The sequence below is a fragment of the Rhamphochromis sp. 'chilingali' genome, assembly GCF_963969265.1.
Source record: "Rhamphochromis sp. 'chilingali' genome assembly, chromosome: 7".
NCBI lineage: Eukaryota > Metazoa > Chordata > Actinopteri > Cichliformes > Cichlidae > Rhamphochromis > Rhamphochromis sp. 'chilingali'.
In genome coordinates this window covers 35,973,758-35,999,635 of record NC_137934.1, presented here as the reverse complement: position 1 = coordinate 35,999,635, position 25,878 = coordinate 35,973,758, and the positions used below count along the sequence as shown (strand labels likewise).

The following is a 25,878-nucleotide window of genomic DNA, read 5'->3' as shown; positions in this document are numbered from 1 at the left end:
GTTTTTTTGTAGCTGTACAAAGAGCTGCATGAAATCTAATAAAACGACACAAGTTTGACTGAATGTGGATCTGTGTGCGACAGATGTGCCGCCATTCTCTTTTTTCTGACGAGAAATATCAATCTCATCTTTTCCCCCTTTCTTTTGAACCTCCAGCGAGCAGTGCAGCAGCAGCAGATGCAGTTTCACTCTATTCACCCATTGAAGAGCATCATAAACACTGAGCAGGAATCAGAATGCCACAAAGTGTAGGTGTAAAATGGACTTTATCACATTCACATTGCAATAAATCTCAATTTGATAACTTTATATGATACATGAGGTGGGGGGGGGGTGACATACACATGTTCCTTCAGTACATTATTTGCATTTTAGAGTGTTCTGTATATATACTTGTTTACAACAGCTGCTAAATACTGATTAAAACTCTCCTGGAAAATAAGCTTTTAATGGTGCACTCACTTTTCAGGAAAAAAAAAAAACCCCCCGTTTAAAAGAAAATACTGTTGAGACTGCATTTGTTCTAATAACTGAATTAACGTACCGTAGAGTGGTTTATTTATTTTGGGGGGTGGGGGGGGGGAGGACAATTTGGAATATCAGTCAGTGTTTGTGATCTGAATTCCTTGCAGGTGGGTAAATCCGGCGTCATTACGAGCTGGCAAACGTCTCCTGTGATCCCGGTCATGAGCGGGAACCCTAAACACGAACACGCACCGAGACAAAACGGGCACACGGTAATGTGGCAACTCTGTCAGAGCCGTCGAATTATTTAGCACTTGTGCAGATGAAAGTGTAATGGGCTCACACTGAATGTGCAAATGTAAATATTCTCCTCAAGTGTCAAATGCGCCAAAACGACTGTAAATGAATACGGGCGAAAGTCTTAAGTAGCGCGGCGTAAACTCTAACCCACTACAAGGCAGCTGGATCGGTCATTAGTGAGTGACAAGCTGTGTAGTACTGCTGTGACGAACCTACACGAGCGCACGAGAGAGGTTTTCTTTAGCATTTCCAAGACACAAAACACGATAAAACTTTTAAAAACTAGAAGTCTTTTAAACATAAAAAGTGTGTATTAATATCACCAAGTACTGACTTCCATCCAATATGGACCTAAAGAAAAATAAATCTCCCAAAAGAACCCAAACAAAACACATCCGAGGCATCCAAAAAAAATAAAAATGAGACACCATAAACAGAACATATCAACCCAAATATCTGAGCATCATTTGAAGCATACATCATGTCTTAACAACATAAAACGATGGAGTGTACAGGTTATTAATAGCTATTTGTGACTCCGTATTTACACTTCATAGTGAATCTCTGAAGAACAATAAACATTTCGGCACCTGAAAAGGCGGAAGGGAAAAAAAACAAGACACGGATGCCGCACTGACGTGATTCGATCAGCTGAACAAACCCACAAAAGCACAGATCGGGTCATGTGACTCTTCATCTCAATAAAAATAAGTGGATTTCTTGATCAATCATTTTCACCTATAATTCTCTAATACTATGTTGAAAAATAATGCATTCAATGAAAATGCTCCTGGTGGATAGTCATCCTTTCATCACACACACACACACACACACACACACACACACACTCACTCACTCACTCACTCACTCACTCAGTAAAAAATACATTTTTGAGTGGTTAACCACAGAGGAGCCAACTGATGGGGTGTAACCTCTGTAAAACAGCAGCAGCATCTCCTTTTCCCTCTTTGACGAGGAGACTTCCATCTTGGTTATCTTGGGTAGAAATTTAATTCCGTTTTGTATAAAAATCCGCACAACCCTAACAGACACACACCCAGAGCATTAGCTTAGCCTCAAAAGTGAAAGGTTGTGATAAAACAAGAAGCACTCTGTACTGGTTTTTCTTATTCAGGCAGACAGAGTGGACAGCACTCATTCTCTGTGAGGGTCTCTGCTAATCCTCACACACCAAATTCCCAGCAGTGATGAAAGCCAGGGATTGTCTATTCTTCTGTTTTTCTTTTGGTTATGGTTTCTTTTTTATGCGCTGGTGTCGTCCTCGCCCAGTCCCCAGGAGGCTCAAAAAAAGGGCAGCGAATACAGAAGTTCTACCTCTCGAAAACATGACGAGATCACAAAGAGGATGTTTTCCAGCAAGTCTGAACAGGAGCAGATCTCCCTACTGGGAGGCCGCTTTAAGGTACGCCAGAACAAGATGGTGCAATTCAACACAACAGCCCTGCTTTAACACTGATCTTTAAAAAGCTGTAAATATTGGTGATGCTTTCATAAAGAAAATACTTTCATCATAAAAGGTAAGGCTCTAGAGTAAGAAGTGTTTTCCTACTTGTGTACATGAGGGGGGAAATGTCACCTTTGACCTCAGCATGGAGAAACAGAATCAAATGAACAGTGAAATGAAGTGTCATAAAAGTCGAATTTACAGCAGGACTGTTGTGCCTGGACCAGTGTACCTCATGGACTGACCGCTGAGTGCACTTAGAAATGGGGATCCAAAGGAGATTATTCAATTATGCTCCTGCTGAAAGAAAGTAAACAGAACATTTAAAAGAAAATGCAAACGAGCTGCACTGGAATCCCTCGGTCTGGTAAAAAAAGAAATGAGAATAATCCCTGTTATAGTACTGATATTCTTAAAATTCAAAAATAAATTCACAGATATTTTAAGAAAGGAAAAAAAAAAAAACAAACAGAAAAATAATGAGTCCCAAAAATTAATGCACTGGTTGCAGGAAGTGGGCCGGTGTGTCTGATGCACCCCGACTGCTGTCATATTTGCGCTGCTTTCCTCTTTTGAAAATCTACCTTTAATAAATAGTAGAAAAATAATATTTTCCTCTTTAAAGTGTTTCTTCTTGCGTTTCTGTGAATATTGAAGCCTTTTCTTCCTACTTTGAAGTTCACAAACATTCATGGAAAAGTCCAGATATCGTGCCACACTGCTGTGTGTCAGACCAGCAGCCACTGCTTTGGATAAAGGCAGCTGCTTTTCAGAGAAAACAAAGAAAAAAAGAATAAAACAAACTCCAGAGCTTCTTCATGGAGAGTAAAGTTGAAATAGAGGCTGTTTTAGAATCTCACTAGATCCAGTTCACTTTTCAAAAATGCAGTATTTTCACTCCCCTTCAGAGATGTCCCACAGTTTCCATAAATGTTCCAACCTGTGTGGAGTTCGGGATTTAGCCCTGTTTTAAAAAGGGGTCCGACATGAGTGCTTGTACTGTAAAAATCCACTGGTCCTGGAGAATAATAACAATCTTTGACCTCCCCCAAGAAGGCTTTTAGCTTCCAGTTGTGTCCCGTCCTCAGTGAAAGCCAAAAAATGGGCTCATGCAGCTTTTCTGTTTGCGTCTGAAGGCTGTTACGTGCTCTTAATCTCGAGTCCTTCAGAAAAATAACAGGAAGTCCCACTTGGTTACATCCACTGGCCCAAGTGCGGCCGCGTACACGTGTCCGCTTTTAAATGTGGTTAAATGAAAGAGGGCTCAAGACTGAGATGATGGCACAATGAGATCTTGAAGCGTCACTAAGTCTACCTGTGGCGTCTCCCTCCAACTGTGTGTGCTCTCTACTTACACACCACTGTCTTTTTTTATGTTTAATAAAAAACAAAAACAAAACAAAAGAACAGTTCCGGTCCTTTCAGGAGGATCAGCACTCTGCGTCCACGCTGTGCACCGTCACCGCTGCTTGCAGGTGATGCGTATGGGTGTGCAGCGGGTGGTGGTGCGCGTGCGAGTGCCGGTAGGGGTGGAACTTGTGGCTGAGCAATGCCGCCGTCTGCGGGGGAGTGTCCAGGTCCAGGTCGTCATCGTGGTTGCCAACGTCAACGCCGGCCGAAAGCGGGTCGTTGTTTCCAGGCGGATTCTCGCTGTCCTCCTGCGGGCTCATGGTGCTGTAGCCTGGACACAAAAAGAAGTGCAGAGGATGGAGTTATTTCACAATCCTTTCCCTCAAAACTACTGGGCAATTTTAAAATCTTAAGCAAAAAATTCTTAAATATATGTTTCAAAGTTTGAAACTAAATGAAGAAGGCAGCGTGGCAAAGCAAAACTAAACAGTCCCTGCACATGTGGACCTGTCGGTAATGACGCCTGCGCTCCGCTTTAATAGAAATGGGAAGGCACCATAAAATGTAACAACTCAGCTAACTAATGACGCTCTCCGATCGTGAATATTCAGCACAGAAACGTTCCCGTGAGCACACGGCAGCTCATAATGTTTCTGAGTGCAGTACAAGCTATTTGACGGCACTATTTGGTGGCATTTGATGGCACATTAACAAGTAAACATTCCCCAGGGGCTTTTTTTTTAACTCCTTATGTTTTCAGCTCAGTTTGAAATAATAACAATTAAAAAAAAAACATGCATATTTATGATCTCATTCTTACACATCTCGCACACACGTTTAGCCCGAGGAGGCAGAAAAATGGGCCGACATGGCTCCTGGTGCACAATGCTAACTGAACTTAGTAACAGGGAAGTGCAGTCACTGAGAAACCATATGAGAAGTACATGACAGGCCGAAATGCACCGACTCCAGAGGTCACTTGTTGACTGCTTTAAGCTACCATATACTGTAGCTTTGGGTTTATTCATAAAGGGTCGTCACAGCAGGCAGCTCTTCATGTTTGATTGGGCAGATTGTTTAGACCAGTTGCCCCAAAGATGATTTGCGTCTCCTCCCTGGGACCTTTTGGTTGTTAGGTCAATGTGTAATGATTCTCACAGATTGTGGACTGCAATTATTTGCATCCTGCCCAGCAAAGCTTCTACTTTGGGCAATTTCTATAAAATAAATTCTCTTTAGTAATTATTTCTGATTTTTCACCTAAATGGAAACGTTAGATTATAAATGGGATCTGCACTAAGTGGATTTCACCACCCTGAAGCCCATAAAAAAGCATCTAAAAACACAGTGTGTGACTAAAAATGCTTTTTTAGAGTCTATGTGAAAATAAATCCACATTCCTTAGTCCTTTATCTCCATCTTTTTCAGCTTCTGAAAAGACACCAGCCGTGCTGCTCTGTGGAACACCAATCTGTTATTACTGTTTGAGTAAATAACCCTGTAAGCCTGAGAGCCTCTATGATTATATTTATAGAAAAATCACTGTCATTTTGGATGATGAAACATTAAACCTCCAGAGACACGCGAACGCATCTGTGGCACGCGGGCTGCAGGCAGTGGGGTTAGAAGTATGTGTGTTTACGGGTCTGGCCCTGCGTTAAATTTATGTCAGAATAACCATTTTCTATCTGAAAAACATCTGACACTTGAACATCTAAACCATCAGAGAGCGATCAGTTTTGCAGGGCTGCTGGGTTCATATTTTCCAGCAGCAATCCAGCTTAATATTTGCTATACCAAAGCCCAGGTCCAAGCCTACAATTACTGCTGCTCACAACAGTAATGGTAACCTACTGATGCTAAAAAGCCCTTCACTCAAAACAATAAACCAGTCATGTTAGAACTCTACTAATGCAGTTTTAAAAAGTTTTTTTCATAATTTAATGTAAACGTTCATATCTTCTTATCATTACATCATTATCATTACAAATAAAGTGAAATATTTCAAGCTGTCTTTTGTTTAATGATTTTGGATTATAGCTCATGAAAACCAGATATCCTGAAATAACACCTGTTATCATTACTATTATAATTATTATATCTTCTTTAAAACAAATTTCAGCATCAATCCAGTGTGGCATTAAGGTGATGTTTCTCATCTTCCTCTTAACAATAACCAACAACTGGTTCAGGTAAGGGAATGACTTGTATGTAAGTTTATTTATACTGTTCTTTTCCTGATCCTCCAAAGATTAGCTGGCCTAAGACAACAGACAAAGAAGTTCCAGACATGGAAGGTGCCAACTTTGTCACAATTTTTCCCAGTTTTCCCAAAAGCAATAACCCAGTGCTTCAGGTAAATCTACCACCAACTGTGCACTGCTGACCATTTACAGCTGCACCAGGTAGAGGATATCAAATCCTACTTAATGTCATGAGATGAAGGGAGGCCGAGCTAAACTACCATGTTATTATGCCTTGAAGATAGAACTGCAATTTTTCCTCTAACAACTTTAAACAGGTGAAAAACTTGGCAAACCTGTTTGCTTTCTTGGTGAGAATTAGACAAACACATTGATACCACTCTCATATGGATGTTAAGAATAAAGCTCTAATAACCAATTAGCTTAGCGTCAATATAGAGTAAAGCAACTAGCCTTCGTGTCGTCCAAAGTTTATAAAAAATAAAAATAAAAAATCCATTATGGCTGTCCTTTTTTGGTCACTGCTTCTTATAAAGCTAGTTGCAAAAATAAAATCAGATTTGTCTTATGGGGAGTTTGGTGCCAGACTTCTGTATGCAGTGATTAGCTAACTTAAGCTAAGCTACTAGCTGCTAGCTATATAATCAAAAGTTAAATTTTAGATCTTAGCTAGAAAGCAAATTCAAAATTTCAAACTATTACAAAACAATACTTTTTAATAGTTTAATCCTTACTTAAAATGCTCTATTATTATTATTATTAATAGTAATGTTAAGTGAAGTGTCTGACCTGTACCAACATTTTAAAACTCATGCCCTTCCCTCTTTCAGTGACCAGGTAAACATGTACTTTTAAACACTGTTCAAAATCATATTTAGTCGTAATTCATTAGTAATTAAGCTTTTTTGTCTTATAATTTATAGGTAGATTATACATAAATATCAATGTAAACAGCCGACAATTATATACGCGATACCTAATACAGGATGGGGCCACTGCCATTCTGTCTTTTCTTAAAGGTTAAACATTCCTATTCTAGTTCTAAAGGTTTGTTGGGTTACATAGCATTCAAATGTTTGAAGTACAAACAGACTGAAAATTGCCAGGTGTGTGGATTAAACTTGGAGATTATATGGCTATATGCAGCACACGTTCCTTAATGGCTGGTTTGAACTGTTGCCTGGAAGCTTATCCTTAAAGCGGACCACACAGCAAACAGAGTTTGTGCGTCATTCAGCAGATTTAATGGTCTGTTTTTGGTGATCTGTATATAGGCTTGTGTGCAAGTCTGAGTGACTGAATAATGGTGGGAAGGAACCTTTGACTGATGAGAGACAAGCAGCAACTTTGAAGCTAATAATGCTTGTGTATGTGTAAAGTTATATTCGCTAATGGACTAACACCCACTCTTTCCATTATTTCTTACTCATCTTCCTCTCTCTTCCTGTCCTCTTGCCCTTGCTTTTTACTTATTTCATCATTTTTGCATCTCCCCATCTCCCCACTTGTTCTCCATGTTTCATTTTACAAACCCTCCCCATCTTCAGCTGCACAAAATATTAAGACTGCTTGTGGTATTAGCCAGTTTACATCATTGCATTACACTCTAATCTTTACGGCAAGAGTATGATAATCAAATGTTGTATCAAATAAATACATCTAATCCTTGAAAAACTGCACGAAAGAGAGGTGGAAGTAGAGAAAAAGAACCACATTCCACTGTTCCTACAATCAATACTGTATGCAGCACACAGCAGACAAGCTCGTTCTGTTACATTTTAGCCCACTCTCCTCTCTTCATATTCATCCCTCTTCTCTCTGGCATCATCAGTTATGCAACATCTAACCGAGACACTCACTGCCAGGAAGTGGAGTGATGCTACATGTAGGTGGTAAGTGCCCATGTGGGTGAAACTGTCCATCCACATTGAGCGTCAGACTTGCGAGTTCTACAAACGTTAACAGTGAACATGAGCAGCTCTTCCAGAGCTAAAGATAAGAGAAAACACGGTTCAGAACTGTGATATAACAAAAAGAACAAGCCAGGAGATGCTCCAAAGCGCAGGAACTGAGAGCTAACTGCAGATCTGTTATGACACCATGTAGTTAAATGAATCATTTTAAGGTTTTATATTCAATAAAGTACAAACTTGATTTCATGTTGCGTCGCTGCTTTTAGCCCAGGCCACTGTGACAGACTTTTAATGGGCAATATTTATCCAACATCTTCAAACTCTTGAGCTTTTTCCAAGTCAGCAGAGATACTGTGATCCTCTGTGACCCTGGGGGTCTTTCTCCTAGACGATTATGTTCAGCAAACCTCCTGATCGTTCCCTTAAACTCTAACCTCCTCCTTTAAGCACAAAGGAGAAGCAGCTTTAGTGGCAGATTACTCTGAAGCAGAGCTTGCATGCAGTCTGCCCTTCACTTCCTGGACAATTCATGCAAATGAATATTTATATGTTATAGCAATATTCAAAATGTACATCTATAGCAATATAAATATAATCTTTGCTGGAGGCAAACTCATGTGAGTAACACTTTATAAAGTACAGTATGGTCCACTTTTGTAACCAGTGGATGATTCATTTTCCGTAAACAACATTCATTTAGGCTGAGTTGTTATACAAGACTTACACAGAATTAAGGCAACTATTACTTAAATTATCAACACCCACTCATTACAGGCTTCCTCAGCCACCATAATGACTTGACTGGGATCGATTTAGGCTTTTTTGCGCCAACCTTCTTGAAACTGCAACTATCAATAAGAATCAGGAACTCTCGAAATAGTTAAATCAGTGGTTTTGTTTTGACACAGCATTGCTGACATTTCAGGTATGACTGACTCAGTTCCGCTTTCCATCAGCACTGACATACAGCGCTGTCACAGCTGCACACAGCTTCATCGTAAATATCCAGGTTTCTGCGTGCCCAAATGGTTCTCTTACCATGGTCACTCTCTGTCCCGGACCGCCCCCAGTACCTCCGTCTCCGCTCGGGAGTGTGAGTGTGTCTCTCGATCACTGCAGCTATGAATCGAGTATTGCTGACTGAAAATAAAAGAGAGCAAATGGGTCAAGAAGATGTGCACCTGTGCTGTCAAAAAGTAAGGTTCTACATAAATGTACAAAATGTTCATGATACAATACACTATGTAGCAAAAAGTATTTGCTCATCTGCTTTCACATGCATGTGAACCTCCCATCCCTAATTCATTGGGTTTAATATGATGATGGCCCACCCTTAACAGCTTCAACTCTTCTGGGAAGGCTTTTTACAAGGTTTAGGAATCTTTCTGAGAATTTTGACTATTCTTCCAGAAGCCCATTTGTGAGGTCAGAAAGACAGACGAGAAGGCCTGGCTCAGAGTCTCCCTTTAAATTCAACCCAAAGGTGTTCTGTTGGGTTAAGATCAGGACTCTGTGCAGGCCAGTCAAGTTCTTCCACACCAAACCCGCTCATCCATGTCTTTATGGACCTTGCTTTGTGCACTGGTGCACAGTCATGTGGGCCATCTCCATATTGGGAGCAGAGTTGGGAGCATGAAATTATCCAAAATGTGTTGGCATGTTGAAGCATTAAGAGTTCTTTTCACTAGATAATAATCCCACACCAGACGAAGAAGAGTGATTTGTCACTCCAGAGAACAAATCCTCTGGCAGTCCTGTGGTGGCGTGCTTTATACCATTTCATCTGACACTTTGCATTATGCTTGGTGATGTGAAGCTTGGATGCAGCTCCATCATGGAAGTCCATTCAATGAAGCTCTCTATGAACTAACCTTGAGCTAATCACATGAAGTTTGGAGGTCTGTAGTACCAGACTTTGCAGAAGGTTGGTGACCTCTGTGCACTATGCACCTTAGCATCTGAGGCTCTGTGATTCCACCATTTTGTGGCTGACTGTGGCTGTTGTTCCCAGCTGCTTCCGCTGTGTTATAATACCACTAACAGCTGACTGTGGAATATTTACTAGTGAGGACTGGATTTATCAAACATGTGGCATCCTATCAGTGGCACACTGGAATTCACTGAACTGCTGAGAGCAACCCATTCTTTCACTAATGTTTGTAGAAGCAGTCTGTGTGCCTAGGTGCTTAATTTTATACACCTGTGGCCATGGAAGTGACTGGAACACCTCTATTAGATGATTTGGATGGATGAGTGAATACTTTTGGCAATATAGCGTAGATCAGTACGACATCAGACAACACTCACTGATTCCTCTGTCCTCGTGACTGTCTTCATCCCTCTCATCTCTTTCATTATCAAGGTTGGACATTCTCACCGACATTTCTGAAGCGACGTGGAGAAAAAGAAGAAGAGTAAGAATGATGAAAACAAACACATGAATGTGTGTGCATGTGGGAACTGTAGATATTCAGTAGGCATTAGGCTGCACCCCCAAAAGCTGCAGCTTAAATTGCCATGTATATGTGGTTTGGTGAAAGCACTGACACCTAAGTACACAAAGCTGAGTAACTCTGAATCTATGAGCCAAATGCTCAGACTAATACCCCGTGATAATGTAGCCACACTCTCCACTATTCCAGGTTGTTTACCAAACTTCCAGACTGAAAGTGACTTGGACTGAGGAGCTTTAATGAGGTTGTAATCTTGTTTGATGTTTTTGTCAATATTTCTGTGTAATTACACAAATCATACAGAAGCAGCAGCTGCTGCTGTGCTGATGCTAATGTCAGCTGTTTAGCTCCAGCGGCACTCGCCAGTTGCTGTAGCGCTTGTTAATCACATTCCTTTAAGGCTGTGTTTTTGTCTGTTCTTTTTTTTTTTTTTTTAAAGAAATGACATCATTTAAACTAAAATAAACATAACAAACATTGTAGTTCTTGTAACTTTTTTTTCCAGTGTTACAAATACAGGCCAACCAGATGCACTTTCACAGCTCTGAGATTCTCCACAGCTTCACAAAAGGTGTGTGACAAAACAAATATGGGAATTTATGCATTAGTCCTACCCTGCGCAGCTAGCGGAGACATGTGCTGGTGCGAGCGCCTGTGAATCTGGTGTCTGTATGCATACACAGCCAGCACCAGCACCATAATGCATCCCATAATGCCCCCAGCCACTGGACCCACAGGGGCGCTCTTGATCATGTTCAAAGAGGCTACCTCCTCATCTGCAGAAGAGAGAACAGACAGAAGGTTTTCTTTTAAAGAAGTCACAAAGGATTTCAGATGGCTCAAGTAGAGACAATACAACAAGCCAGTATCAAACAGCTCGGGCTCAGATCCTCACTCCTGCTGAGATGCTGGTACATTTTCTCCCTCGCTTCTATTCTCTCGTCAGTGTGAAGTACCACTGAAAAAGCCTTCAACTGCAGGAAGACGGCCAATTCTCTTTCCAAAGAAAATTACCAGGCAACGGAAAAGTTTCAGGGAAAAATATAAATCTAAATAAAACTGTTGTCTTAAGGACCTGAAAGAAATGATTTAACTTTGACTTCTTGTGCTGTTGCTTTTTTCATCACTATGAAGGTGCCCTACAGAGTATTCAATAAAAAGGCCTCATAATGGTTCATAATGGTGGGCTCAATCTACAACTCTAAAACATTTAATAAATATGTTGATGAAGCCAAGGGTCCAAAGAGGACATATATAATAAATTGGAAAAAAAATCTCAATTTCTTTGGGTAAAGAACTCACCCATAAGCCCCAAGCCATCTGCATAGGGACTTTTGGCACCAACAATGCCGCCGAAACACTCCTTCTGCAGGGCACAGTAAGGCTTGTCGAGGTGAGTCTTCCCATCACTGTCCACCATGCACCACTCGCAGTCCAGCACACCGAAACAGTCACTGAGGATGCAGAACGTAGATATCAAGCAGTTGATACATTATATTACAGTTTGGCAATAACATGGAAATAACAGGGACTGACAATAATGAGGTAATAAAGTAATATACACATTAGGCTACCTGATTCTGCAAGCCCTTGTGAATAAGGGAGCAGCTGAAAGTACAGTCGGTACTTGTCTGACTGCGATTCATAAAAAGCATTAATCAGATTCATGATAAGGCTGAAATTTTTTTGCAATAGTGTAGTGCGAGATAAAAAGAAAAAGTAATACTGACGAAAGATACTTCAGTAGCAATGAAGCAAAACTGTTCAGCAATAGTAGAGTAATCGATATGGTAAAACTCAGTGCTTCAGTTGTAATAAGGTTATTTTGGTGCAATAATGTATTTTTTTTATATATATAACTATTATTACCTAATAACCTGATAGTAGGTTGATTAGACCGTATTATACAACGCAAAAAAACAAAAGAATCAAACTGGTTACTACCTTCAAAATAAGATTTCTCGAAAGGCAAAATAAACAATTACTATATGACAGCCCTCAAAAGCATTCTTCCGGTTGTTTCCAAGTGAAATAAAAACAAAAGTTACAATTTATTAATTTCATCTGTTATCTGGAAAGTCATTTAATCATGTAAAAACCAGGTGCAATACCCGTTACTACTGCAGTTTTTCCATAATGCTCCAAAACAGATGACGACATAAAGTGTCATTACAAATAATTACACATAAACTGCTCACAATTTAAGGAACACTTAAAAACAAAAACAAAACAAAAAAAACAAAACATCAGATCTTACTGGGGGGAAGAAAATTATGCAGCAAGCTGGGCCATTTTGCTAAAATGATACCGCAGCAACTCAAAATGATACTCTGTGGTTCGCCTGACCCTTATGTGCTGGTATTCATGCCTGACAATGTAACCAATTACACCGGTGCAGGGTCTGACAATCTAGGGTTTCATTCTGATACCTAATGGCAGTCAGGGTGTCATTGTCTAGCCTGTAGAGGTCTGTGCGTCCCTCCATGGATATGCCTCCTCAGACCATCACTGACCCACCACCAAACTAGTCATGCTGAACGATGTTACAAGCATCACAACGTTCGCTGCAGTTTTTCTTCTTCACAAGTTGCCAGTGGTGGACCTGCCAATTCATGTTTTCTATGACAAACACCAATCTGGCTCCACAGTGCTGGGCAGTGAGCACAGGGCCTTCCACAGGGTTAAAGGTCTTCCACCTCCCTGTCCAGCTCTCCTGGAGTAACTCCCTGTCCAAGTCAGGAGGTTTCCACCTGTAAAACCATTCCTTCTTTTGGGGGTTGTCTCTTGTTGCCACTCTAGTGAATCTTTTGTCTATTGTATCAACACCAAAACAACTGGAACTTATTAACCCCTCTGCTACTTAAAAGTTTAACTGACTTTACGCTGAACTCTTATTAAAAGTGTTCCTTTAATTTTTTGAGCACTATAAATTGCAACCTAATGTCCACTATTACCATGGTTTTTATTTTCCTTTCAGTTGTTCTGATAGCTCCCCAATTAGACTCCTGCTTGATTGCCTTAGCGATGTTAAGTCATGGATGGCTCTAAACTTTTACAATTTTAATGAACGTAAAACGGAAGCAATTCTGTTTGGCCCGAATCGTTCCTCTGATATCCCTGATGTTGACCTTGCTGCTCTGACCCCTCACCTGAAGAGCTCGATTACCAATCTTGGGTTAAAAATCGACTGCACTTATTTTTGAGGGCCACGTGAATGGGGTGGTGAAATCATCATTTGATCAACTCAGGCGTCTGTCGAAGGTTAAGCCGTTTCTTTCAAGGCGTGATTTGGAGACTGTTATCCACGCTTTTATAACCTCACGCTTGGATTATTGCAACTACCTTTTAATAGGGGTTGGAATGGGCACTCTGACACGCCTGCAACTAGTACAGAATGCTGCAGCACGGTTTTTATCTGGTAGAAGGAAATTTGAGCACACTACTCCGGTCCTGGCCTCCCTGCACTGGCTTCCAATTGAATTTAGGATTCATTTTAAAGTTCTTTTATTGGTTTTTAAATCCTTAAATGGTCTGGCACCTGCATATTTGTCTGATTTTCTGAAGCCCTATGTCCCCACTCGTTCACTCCGGTCAGCTCCGGTCTTCACATTAGGCAATCGACATCAGTGCTGGTTTTTGTCAGGTTTTGTATTGTTTATTGTCATTTATGCTTAGAAATATTTAACCATATATGCTTAGAGGTGTATAATCGATTGTGTAGTGATAGGATGTGTGATCCTTAATAGTCTGCAGAGACGTTGTGTGCATTCCACAGTGCTCTGGCATTAAGACCCACACTCTGGGAGCATGGGAGAGGTCGTACCTTCTCTTATTGTTTTATGGTAGGATAAACGTATCTATATCTGTTTTAGTCTAAGTGCCTTTTGTTTAGATGAACTGCTGGACTTCCAGACCAGCAGGTTTAGGGAAGACACACACACACACACACACACACACACAGGCAAGGTACTCTTTGTTTGTATGTAGACGTCATATGTTAATGAACCTATGTATATTCATGTAACCTCAATAAAAGAGCAGTGTTATGGGGGAGCGGACGAGAGCGACTGGGGTCAAGCGAAGGAACGGCGTTTGTCTGGTTCTCTCCCGTGCACGAGAAACATGAAGAACTTTGCCTACTCGTGTCTTGTTTTGCTGTGTAGCAAATTGTCCTTAACGTTTCAGCGAATAGGTTTACACTACAAACCTATCAGTTTTTAAATCCAGATTGAAAATGCATTTTTATTCGCTGGCTTTGGATTCAGTGGTTAACTGACTTGTATTTACTTATATTTTATTGTTTTTGCTATGTTTATTATTTTTATCGTATTTATTATTCTTATTGTGTCTCTTATATTTCTATTGTTCAGCACTTTGGTCACCCTTGTGTGTGTTTTTCTATGTTGTCTATGTTTGGTTTATTCATTTTAGTAACATTTGACCACAATTAATAAGCATATTAGTGATATTATAAAAGCATGTCATTTTAAAATGCTCTTTATTTATTCATCAGCTCTCTATCACTGTGCTGTTACACCTGTCAAAGTGTACCAAATGTGCAAAGTTGGTGTACGCACCTGCTGGTGTATCTCTGGCTACAGCGGGTGTTGATACACTGGGGCAGTGTGTCGTGCAGGCTGGGATCAATCACATTCAGACTGACAGGCTCTTGATGCACCTCACAGCTGGGATTCCTAAGAAAAATACACCAAAAAAAAGACACATTTTCTTGGTCAAAACACAAATCAATTACATTAACTAGACAACCCGAATCCTACCATTAAATATGATTAAACTGGGGAAAAAAAGATCATAAAAAAATAAAAATCAAAGCACGAGCACACAAAGAAATGTCTTCACCATGTCAATCAGCTCTAAAGAGACACGTCGATGCTGCCAGACAAATACAGAGGGGAAAAAACTGACAGTGAAAAAAATTTAATTGCACGTCTTCCTGAAATAAAGGAGAAATTGGCATTTTAAACATTGACATGCTGTCAAAGACTGCTGATGGCTGATGAAAGGAGGTGAGTGTAATAAGGGAGAGAAATGTGAGAGGCACTGTGAATGATGGATTGGATGCAGAATGGCTCAAACAGTAAAGGAAAAGACCTGGAACAGACAGAGTGATGCAGCAGGAAAGCAAGAGATATAAAAGTGAGAAACACCCACAAACATTTGCACGGGAAGCTTTCAAAAAGTTTGAAGCGTCACGCGCGCACGTCTGCAAAACACGTTGAGGGAAATATGACAGGAACTCTTAACTTAGAAATGAAGAAAGCAGGTTGCCTTTAAAACACCACATGCAAGCAGGAAGGCTGGAGAAATGAATTTTACAGTCAAGAACCCTTTTGTCCCATTCCTTTAAATCTAAGATCAAAGCAGTGTGATTTTCATCTGGGCTTTTAAAGACCGTTTTGAAGCACTTCTGGCATAAAGGGAACTGAGGGCTATGTCTTACACCAAGCTGCATCACTATTTGACCAAGAAGAAGAACAAAAGAGGCATCATCTGAAAGTTAAGAACCAATAAAAAAAAAAACAAGTTCGGCCTCAAGAGTGACTGAACTTAATCCTGATAAGATGTGGGAGGATTTTCTCAACTACCTTGCAAATAGTGTGGCATAGCTCCCTCTAGAATGACTAATGCGCTCTCTGGTGGGTATCTCACTGCTCTGCAGTCACTGGGTAGTTCAGTATGCAAGCCAAGCATGTTTTCCTAATACGGTCATATAAAGGCATCTTGTGTAAACCATTGACTGTTTTCTATGACATTATTTTCAGATTCTGTAAGCGCTGAGGTCAGCTGTAATTTCTTTCTGCTGTCATTTGTAGCTCATCTTCGGTGATTATAACTTGGGACAGTATTATCGCAGATGTATGATATACCTGCAGTAATGCAAACTCGCCGGCTGCTTCATTACGTAGATCCATTGAACTGCAGTATAACACAACTATCTAATCTGCCAGTCATGTGACAGCAATTCAGTGGATTTAGCCATGTAGTCATGGTCACGATGATGGTCAAACTGAGCATCAGGATGGAGAAGAAAGGTGGTTTAAATGACTTTGAATGCAACATGGTTGTTGGTCCCAGACAGGCTAATCTACCATCTCTCTGTTTACAGAGATGATCCGAAATAAAGAGAATATCCAGCGAGTGGCAGTTCTCTGGGAGAAAAAGTCTTGTTGAGGTCAGAGGAAAATGGCCAGAAGACTTCTTCAAGCTTGTAGGAATGGAACAGTTTACTCAAATAAGGACTTGTTACAACCGAGGTATGCAGAAGAGCATCTCTGAGTTGGGCTACAGCAGCAAAAGACCACACTGAGTGCAGCTCCTGTCAGCTAGGAACAGGAAGCTGGGGATGCAATTCACACATGATCACCAAGATTGGGCAACAGAAGGTTGGAAAAATCTTTGGTGGTCTGAGGAGTCTCCATTTCTGCTGCGACATTTATGCTTGATCCATCCTCCACACCCTATCTGAATATTGTTGCTGACCAAATCGCTTTATGACTACAGTCTAAGGATCTTGGAAAACTTGGAAACTACGATAACCTGGATGACTGAGAAGCTTCACAGACATGACTACAGTGTACCAGTCGTCTAATGGCTACTTCTAGCAGGTCAACACAACATGTCACAAAGCTCAAATCATGTTGAACATGACAGTGAGTTTATTGTACACAAATGGCTTCCCAGTCACAAGATTTCAATCTTTCCAAACCCTTTCAGATATGGCCGCACGAGGGATTCACGATTCTGCATCAACCATGTGATACCATCATGTCCAAATGGACCAAAATGTCTGAAAAATATTTCCAGATTTCCAGAATATTTCCAGAACCTTGTTGTGTAGTGGCATGAGCAGTTCTGAAGGCAGAAGGGGTAAAGTGTATGTGCTTTAGACAATGTACCCACCTGTTCTCAGCATTGGTGAGGTTGCCTGTACACTCATTGACCTCCAGAGGGCACTCACAGGGACACTCGCACTCATTCTGCTCCATTCTGAACAGCAAACAGTTAAACAGCAGATCAGTGAGAAACTTGTATTCACAGTTTGATTCAGACTTAATGTTTGCTTAATCTTTAAGCAAATTCCTTGACTGAAAAAGTCACTGTGTGACTCCTGAACCTGTGCAAGCTGCAGCATCACTGCTGCATCAAACTATCAAACTCTGGGTGTTGGATTCGTGCAAAATCAGACCCATTCTTATTTTTCAACCATTACTTTATGTTAACAAAGCATTAATGTGTCAGAGAGCTAAACGGTAAAGAGAATTCGGTACTGACCTGTGGCAGTTGAGACACAGCCGGTCTACCGTGCTGCAGGCACAGAACGCCAAGGAGTCGCACGTCTCGTTCACAATGCCGGCAAAGGCGTTGGTGCCGGGGATTCTGGTAAGGCGGTATTTAGAACAATGGCTACCATGGACCAGGTTGGTGAGGTCCCCCTAAAGGAGAAAGAGTTGGAGAGGTCACTCTAACCTCTACATCGCTACACAAATCCATGGAAAATCAATATGCTTTTTAATCTTCTTTAAAAAAAAAAAAAAAAAGGTGAGAGAAACTTCAAAACTGCACACACTAAACAGAAACTTTGAAACAGAAAGAGCTGCAGAAGTTTCTAACACCAGCCTCAAAGTGCTTTTTACCCATGTAAGGATGGGCAAGATGAAGACAGAGACTGTTTCATTTCCAACCACACACAGACTCAACAGAGTCACAAATAGCAAACAGAAGTTTGCAACAGCACGTATGACCACGAGATGGCAGTGTTACACTACAAGATTTTTCCATATTGCTATGCGGGGCCCAGAGGAGTGTGTCTGTTTTTGCTACTACAGTATGAATGCTATGAAAGTACACATTCATACTTCTAGTTATGCTACATTTTTATGCGACTCACCACAATGCTGGTGTTGAATTTGTAGAAGCGCTGGACTGTGCGGTCACTGAAGCTGTTGCAGAGGTTTTTCTTGACAAAGTTGGGGTGGTTTAGGATGTCATTGGCCACCAGTGGCTCCTACCAAAGGAAAGAAAATAGATTTCATTAGAATTATGACAATATCATACTCCTAAAGGTTTCTATCCATTCCTATTTCCATGTTAACTTGTGTTTGTGCATTTACCTTGTGTGTGATGTGCTGTTGCTCTGCTGGGGCATGACCTTTGGGGTCAATGAGAGTCGGGTGAGCAACCAGGTACCCTCTGTCCTCCATTATGAAGCACCTAAAATAAAAATGAATAAAACTGGCAGTCAGGATCAACTTAATGAATTCATCAATTTAGTCGGTACTTCGTCAGAACATTGCCATTACTGAGGTTTTCATTCAGAACATTTAATTGCTATTTCTATATTGTATTCCTAGTCTATATAACACAGCTCTGTTCTTCTCCCCACTGTCCCTTGTGTTTTTCCAAATCATGCCCTCTTGGTTCCAGGGGCTGATCCTGTTTTTTATGACCCATAAACACCAACAGAGTGAGCATGACAGAAGAAGCAAGAGAAAGTGGAGAAAGACAGAACGAAGAAGTGAGGGTTGGTGGGGGAGGCAGGTGTGGAAGAAGATAGATGAAGAAAAGAACAGACATAAAAGCTGGGGAAAGTATGTAGAACAGAGGCAGGAGCAACACTACAACTCCAGCAGGAATGTTGTGATAATCAGCTTATGTCTTCCTCTGGCTTTCTTTATTCTTCACGCACAGCCGGCGAGTTTAATTCTTGCTCAGCCGAACAGAAATTTAGCTCCCTCACACAGAAACTGACACTGAAAAGAGAAAGGAAAAACTTGCATAGAGAAGAGAAAAGAAGGGAGCCGCACAATCCATCCTCTTTTTACCTGATCTTATTGCCTTTGTCCTGGTTGCAGATGGGCACCAGGTCCAGGAGGACCTTGTAGAAGTAGCGAAGGGTGAAGTCTATACCCATCACTGCAACAGCGTAGCCAGGTGCCATTTGAGAGCTACGAATAGACAAAAATACACAGAGAAAAAAGGCATTTAGTGGGGTTTGAAATTCTGTGGAAAGGGAAAACAAAATCTGGAAAAAGTCCGTCTTCAGGATACTTGGCTTCCTACTAAGGATCCCTACTTTTCTATAGACCTTTTAAACACACAAAACAAGAAAAAAACATAACGCACTGCTTGATCTCCTGAAATCAGTGTTTACTGTAGACTGTATATTATGCTTACTGAGGCGAGAGTACAACAGCACTAATCCGGCCTTATCTCGCACACACTGACGAGGAATGTTTGTGTATGCTAAACACTTGCACGGACTGTGGTAAACAGCTCTTTTACTGCTGCAAGCGGCACTGTGGCTATCGCGGTGATTTGCATTTGAAGCTCACTGAACTCGAAACAAATACTTTGAGTTCAACCACCGCTGCAGCCCTTTGAAGTCTCTAAGCCTAGGCCTGATTCTACAAAATATTCTGCAGTCAGTTCTGTGATAACTGGCCAAAGGAAATGGTGGAACACTCGATATATTATTTGGCTTTTCCTTTTTTTGTACCACCGGAAGTTGGTTGCACTATGCTGACTTGGCTGAGGGCACTCTGAAAGAAAAGACACTTGAAGACAATTGTGACTAAGCCCAGACCATTTGGTTACAGGATGTCATCTCGCTTGGAAAACAACCCTATAGCACAGAATGGTCAATGGGCTCCTTAAGTTTCCCTCAGATTACTTCCTGCCTTCAGAGATAGTGCAGTCTGGCTAAGCTGACTTCTGGGCCGAGAGCCTAGCTGCCCACAATGATTGTTCTGACTCATACCAACAGTGAGTCTGCTCTCCAATATCTAATAAAAAGAGCTGGCAATTTTTACTTGACTTTTGCTCTGGTGCAGTAAAATATAACACATTCTGCGTTTAACCCCCTACCCACCCACACCCCTGAAAAAAAACAAACAAACAAACAAAAAAACCCCAAACATAACCAGTGCTCCCACCTGGAGGCATGGATGGTGTGGCTGATTGTGACAACGTATCCGGCCCCGCCCACATCCAGGTACGGCCCCGTGAAGGTGATGAGGCCAGGGTTAGCCACAGCATGCTGGTACCTACGCAAAACAGCACACAGTCATTGGGATACAACATGAAGTGATTCTTTTGCAGTTCCCAACGATAACTCAACTCAACTGTGGCCACTGAAGGAAATGCTACAGGAAACACTGTTCTTATGGGTTCTAAGGGGAAAAGTCATCAACACAAGATCTGCTGCAGTGATTGTGAGATTCAAATAGCTTCAGAATCCCTAAACTTACATCATCTGGGAGCTGGGAGAGACATTTGCAGTCTCTTTGGTCTCTCAGTCAGATGCAAGCAAGTACATTTTGTTTTAGGCCTGTTTTTCACTAATGGAGAACCAATTAACATCACTGTTGACAGGAAATGCACCTTTCTAATAGCAAAACCTAATCTTTCAATGTCCAAACTAACTGAATAAAAAACAAAAAAGGTTAAGACACGAAAAGACAATACTCAAGACTTCAAAAAGAAAATCCAAACAAAAAAAACAAAAAACAAGGACATCAACACAGGGAATGTCCATCTTTTATGTACAGTCTGATACATAAATGGCCTGATTTGGGGAAAAGAAAACACTTGACCTTTTTTTTCATAGATCTTACTTTAATGTTTCAATAATGAAAAAATACCCTAAAATTCTACATTTTGTAAACGTACTAGGCTTATTAATATTGGAAAACATTATCTGACACACACACACACACACACACACACACACACACACACACACACACACACACACACACACACACACACACTTCTATCTCATACTTCCTTTCTGCTCCCTAAAAACACATGCACACACATGCCTTCAGCTCTTTTCTCCTCCTCTTCACACCCTCCAAAGTAACCCTCACCATTGTCTGCGGGTTGGGTCGAAGGCTTTGTCCATCAGAGATCCTGGGTAAATCCGGAGCACCCCACTGGGCGTTGCTATGTAACGGCGCACAATGTAGCAGTTGAGGCTACTCATTTCCATTAGTGTCATCCACTCATCCGTAACATGACTAGTTGCCATAACCTCGTTCCTGACAGAGGACTATAGAGAGGAAAGTATAAAGGAAGAGAGAGATGGACAGTGAGGGGCAGGCAAGGAGAGGAGGAAAAAGTGCTGGACTGGTGAAAATTTCATTTGGGTTCGTCTTGAATGCAAAGTGAATAAAAACTCTTGGCAATTTGGATTTCAGTCAGCCCATAAGGAAAACAGAACTACAGCTAATTTTAAAGGCACCCTCCTATGATGTGCCTAAACCTGAAAATATTCATCCCATCTCTGCTCAGGAGTGTTAGAATAGTGGTCACAAGGCCAGAACAAAGCTTAGAAAACCACCATTTAGTGATTAATGCAACTTGATTAGGCCTGAAGCCCTGAAAAATCACATCCCACTTTCAGACAAGCTTCTAAGTTTGAAAGGGGTGATGAGGTCACTGGAGGGGGTCTTTAAGACTAGCCTGGGAATCAGCGTTGGGACTGGGGCCTGGGAGTTCAAACTCAAACTCCCCCCAGGACAGGAATGCACACAGAATGCCAAAATCCATGCGGGAGTTTTGTCCCCTGTTTTAAAGATGCAGCACATCGATTTACATGTTTTAGTTATAGTCCCAGTGTAAGAAGCCTGACAATATGTTTAAGAGTGTGCGTACTGGCAGGTATGGCACTTTGTGAATGCGTGTCACTCGACTGCAAGGCTGGCTGTTTGTAACAGTAAATGACCGACTGAGAACCTTCACAGACACAGCGGTAAATGACATTCAGTCCGTCCTTCAGTATGAACTGTCTGTGTGTTCTCAGGCTTTTTGTCCTCAGGTACCTTGAGGCCTGGGTTGGCTATGAGCCTGGTGTTATCACTCAGGTAGGCAGTGTAGTGCTCCACCATACGCTTTGTTTCTGGCTGACTGAGATGCTCATAGGGTGAAGAAAAACTACCAGCTGCCAACATCACAGTTGGGGACTCTGAGAAAGAAACAGAAAGAGGGACAATCAGAGATGATAATCAGTGTTTTTACTTGAATTATCACATTAGTCCAGCTCTGTGCTCTTCCTACCAACGGTGGCAAGCTGTTTAAAGTGCAGACAGGAGCTGGGCTGACCCAACAGGTCCAAACGATGATAGAGCAGCTTGGAGCTGGGAGCTGTGTTCAGGTTTTTCAGCTGCTTCACTGGAATCTCGGGCTGAATGTACACAATGCACAGGATGAACGACGTGTCCTGAACCTAGAGAACAAGCCAAGGAGAGAAGGGAGCTTAACTTTAAATTAAAAAAAAAAACAGATTAAGGCAACAGTATTCCAAATAATTCTTTTAAAATCATATTTTCAAACTTCCCTAAGCTTTCTCTGGCTTTCAGTCCTAAGCTTCTTCATCCCGCCCAAGAATTAAATTGTCATTGTTCCCAAATATGAAGTTTAAAGCAATGTAGTTTTAATAAGTACTAAATAAATAGGAGTAAATAGGAAATGTGTCTGCTACTACTGTCAGCCTTTAATCAAAATTAATACTAACTGGAAGTGCTTATTTTTGTTAAACTGTGCAACAAGTGCTCGCTAATGTGTTGGTAAGAGTGGGCAAAAAAATGAATGCCTGATTGCACTTAAGATGATCCATTCACTGTTGTTTTTCATGGGGCTGAAAGGAAAATCCGGAGTATTTGATGCTCCAAGCTCCAAACAATGCCACAGACTGCAGAGAGAAGGATGTACTCACTGCACTTTCTCGAATCGGACATAATATCCGACGCTCGTCTTTTGCGGCCTCGTGAGCTGACCAAAGGGAATATGGTGTCACATCTTTAATAGACTGAAGTCTAGCAGTGGTTGAGATTCTGACAGCACCCATATATACCAGCTCTGTTTTCTGTGTTTCCCATCAGTTGCCACTGCCAGAGATTTATGGGCAGCACACAAACAAATGCGCCCGCTTTAGCAACCGGCTCTAAAGGAATCCCACACAAGGCTAAGCCTGCTCTCATGATCCCCTCCCCTCCCTCCCAAATAAATGATGCAGCACACTCAAATGTACAGTAGACAGTTTTCAGAACCACCCAGGAGATTTATGATTCAAATTAGAGCAAACATGAATAATGATACAATCCAAAAAGGGGCCCTCGTGGACATATTATTTGCACAGCAAAAAACAGATTGTTTGGAGGGAAGAGACAAAAATAAATATATTAAAAAAATATTTTCTGTTTTCCTTTTTTCTGCCTCTGGAAAGCTCGTTTAGAAAAAAATGGAGACTGCTGCCAAACTCATGGCAAAGGTGACGTGTTGGAGCTCTAATGCCTGAAGAAAAATAAATAAATGTCAAAACCTTTTTAAAAAGCCTAAAGTGAAATGTCTAAAATTAAGTGTGATATTTCTGCTCCTGCCAAAAAAATAATAATAAACAAATTGACATGTCAAAAAGCAAAAAGACTCGCGTGAGGCATGATATTATTGCTGTGCAGTTCCCCATCTGTTCTTTTAACATGACACTTAAGGGCCTTGTGGGAAACGTGGATCCGAGGGGACAAACGAATTTCCCAGAGGAACCCACCCGAGGGATTAATAAAGTTCTATCTAATCTAATCTAATCTAATCTAAACAGTTTCTGAGAGCTCTTGGTTTCATTCAGACGAGCTCGTTTAAGGTGGGGCCGGTGGAGGTTTGGTGAAGACATATAGGCTGGGAGCATAATTTCTATGCTGCTTTAACACAATGAGAATGATAAAGAGCTTTGGACCGCAACGGGAGAGATGGGGAGAAAGTAAATGAAATCTTCAGTGCACCAACCATAATAATGGCTCATTGGCCCAGAGCACTGACTGACTGTGTAAGCTTCCCTTTTGGGAGGCACAATCATTTTGCCTACACTCACTCTGTCCTACTGCCATTGCTCTGAAAGTACTATCCTCTTGTTCAATGTTTCATTTACATATTTCTTTCCCCTCTGGCAAGGTTCGAATATACACAGAGAGTAAAATGAAAGGGTCTGAAAAATAACAAGACTTCTTCTATATTTGGATGAAATAGCATTTAAACATAAACACGTCTTTTTTTGGGTGTGTGGTTGCAGATGTAAAAGAGTGAGCTGAAGTTTATTGTGGAAACTAAATGTCACCAGTGACCAGGGGGCATTTGTTTAGCGTTTTTTTACCTTATCCTTTGGGGAACCTACCAGTTTCCAGGCATAGCTGACATTGTACGCATCCTTGCTGTTATCCCTGAGACGGTTGGTGTGCCAGGACAGAGAGGAGTTAAGGGGCACTTCAATGATCTGACTGCCCAAAGGGAGACTGCAAAAACAAAAAGCCACATAGTATAGTGCATATCTATCCACCCATGGCTTTGTTTTGTTTTTAAATTCATGCAATTGTCCTTTCTTACCTGAGGATGTTCTGCCGGACGGCAGGGAACCCTGGGATGTTCTCATAATGGATAATATCTGTGTGCAGAGGAGGCTCTGTCATCAGGTAGGGCCGTGTCAGAGAGGGGTGCATGAGGGTGTAGCCTGAGAAATTAAACAACCAGTTTGCAGTTACATTACACAAAAGCACAGACCAACACAGTAAAGCAGGATCTGAATATATAATTAGAAATAAATACTGCAGCGTTAGTAACGATACTGTTATTACTCAGCGTTAAGTCATACTTTTTGCCAAATTAATGTGCAAATCATAGCCTAGATTTTCTTTCCATTTCACAAAACAATGGATGCTTAGACTTTACAGCAGGGATCAAACCAGGGTTGATTCTAAAGATGCGGCCTTCCTGGAAGTAGCTATGTTAATTTCCTTGACTAATAATTTTTATCACAGATGTCGTCAACAACCAATTTTCTCCTGATGAAAACAAGACGACAGCTAAATAAAAACTCATGCACGAGCACAAAAACGATGACGCAATGGACTGACACGGTCTTCAAGGAATAAAATCTAGATGAAAATGTTCTGGAGCGACGAGATCCAATCAGAATTAATTAAGCTGTGTAAAGAGGCAGGACAGGTCTGGATGCGATCCAATCAGAAGTTATCTCTTTCTGCAGCAAGGTCAGACGCACATAATTTAATCAGATGCTGACAAACGGACTGGGTGAAGGGGACACTCCCATGCTCCCAGTTTCTCATGAAAATGTGACAAAATGTGAACGCTTGAGAGAAAGAGAAAAGTCCACATATGGACACATTTTGCATTTGATGTCAAGGAAAATAAGATGCTTTGCAAACCGTGTGGTACAACTTTCACAGGTAAAAACACGTCAAACCTCAACTAGAATTAAAAGAATTTTGATGTCTAAATTATGACTAAACTAAATGACATTTTAGTCAAAAGTTTGCTGTCAACATTAACACTGGTATTTAGCTGTCAATGCATGAGGGAAACATGATTTATAAAAGGCTATTAAATGCCAGGAAGACTGAAGTCCTCGCCTGTGCCCCTGATATTTATAAACCAGTAAAAATGCTACAGTTTGGGATTCCAGGTGAATCTGGAAACTTGTTTCCATTTATAAAGTAAATACACTCTGAATAAATAAATTATGATATCAAGTAAACTATAGTAAGGCCACCTCCTCTGAGGCTTAATAGAGGAACAATCCAAGACTTTAAAGTTAGGAAAGGATCATTTCTGCTGGTTAGGAGAAGGAGACGTCTTTAGTTACTTGTCACACTTTAAAACTTGAAGCACAGCCTTTACCAACATCTTAAATTTCCCTT

At 41.1% G+C, this 25,878-nt stretch overlaps 1 protein-coding gene across 1 annotated transcript in view; it reads right to left on the bottom strand.

Annotated features, from left to right (window-relative positions):
• Positions 1 to 311: 311 nt before the first annotated feature.
• The window catches only part of cachd1 (cache domain containing 1), a 104,220-nt gene continuing 78,653 nt past the window's right edge, over positions 312 to 25,878 (bottom strand). Inside the window, exons 11-27 of the mRNA XM_080888028.1 lie at positions 24,548 to 24,671; positions 24,339 to 24,456; positions 22,229 to 22,397; positions 21,994 to 22,136; positions 21,040 to 21,221; positions 20,104 to 20,214; positions 18,994 to 19,116; positions 18,283 to 18,382; positions 18,060 to 18,176; positions 17,444 to 17,604; positions 17,072 to 17,158; positions 14,728 to 14,844; positions 11,453 to 11,604; positions 10,765 to 10,926; positions 10,005 to 10,082; positions 8,736 to 8,837; positions 312 to 3,911 (exon numbers count right to left, since the gene is read on the bottom strand). Coding sequence (XP_080744154.1) covers positions 3,661 to 3,911; positions 8,736 to 8,837; positions 10,005 to 10,082; positions 10,765 to 10,926; positions 11,453 to 11,604; positions 14,728 to 14,844; positions 17,072 to 17,158; positions 17,444 to 17,604; positions 18,060 to 18,176; positions 18,283 to 18,382; positions 18,994 to 19,116; positions 20,104 to 20,214; positions 21,040 to 21,221; positions 21,994 to 22,136; positions 22,229 to 22,397; positions 24,339 to 24,456; positions 24,548 to 24,671 — 2,297 coding nt within the window. The 3' untranslated portion in view covers positions 312 to 3,660. The remainder of the gene's footprint in view (positions 3,912 to 8,735; positions 8,838 to 10,004; positions 10,083 to 10,764; positions 10,927 to 11,452; positions 11,605 to 14,727; positions 14,845 to 17,071; positions 17,159 to 17,443; positions 17,605 to 18,059; positions 18,177 to 18,282; positions 18,383 to 18,993; positions 19,117 to 20,103; positions 20,215 to 21,039; positions 21,222 to 21,993; positions 22,137 to 22,228; positions 22,398 to 24,338; positions 24,457 to 24,547; positions 24,672 to 25,878) is intronic.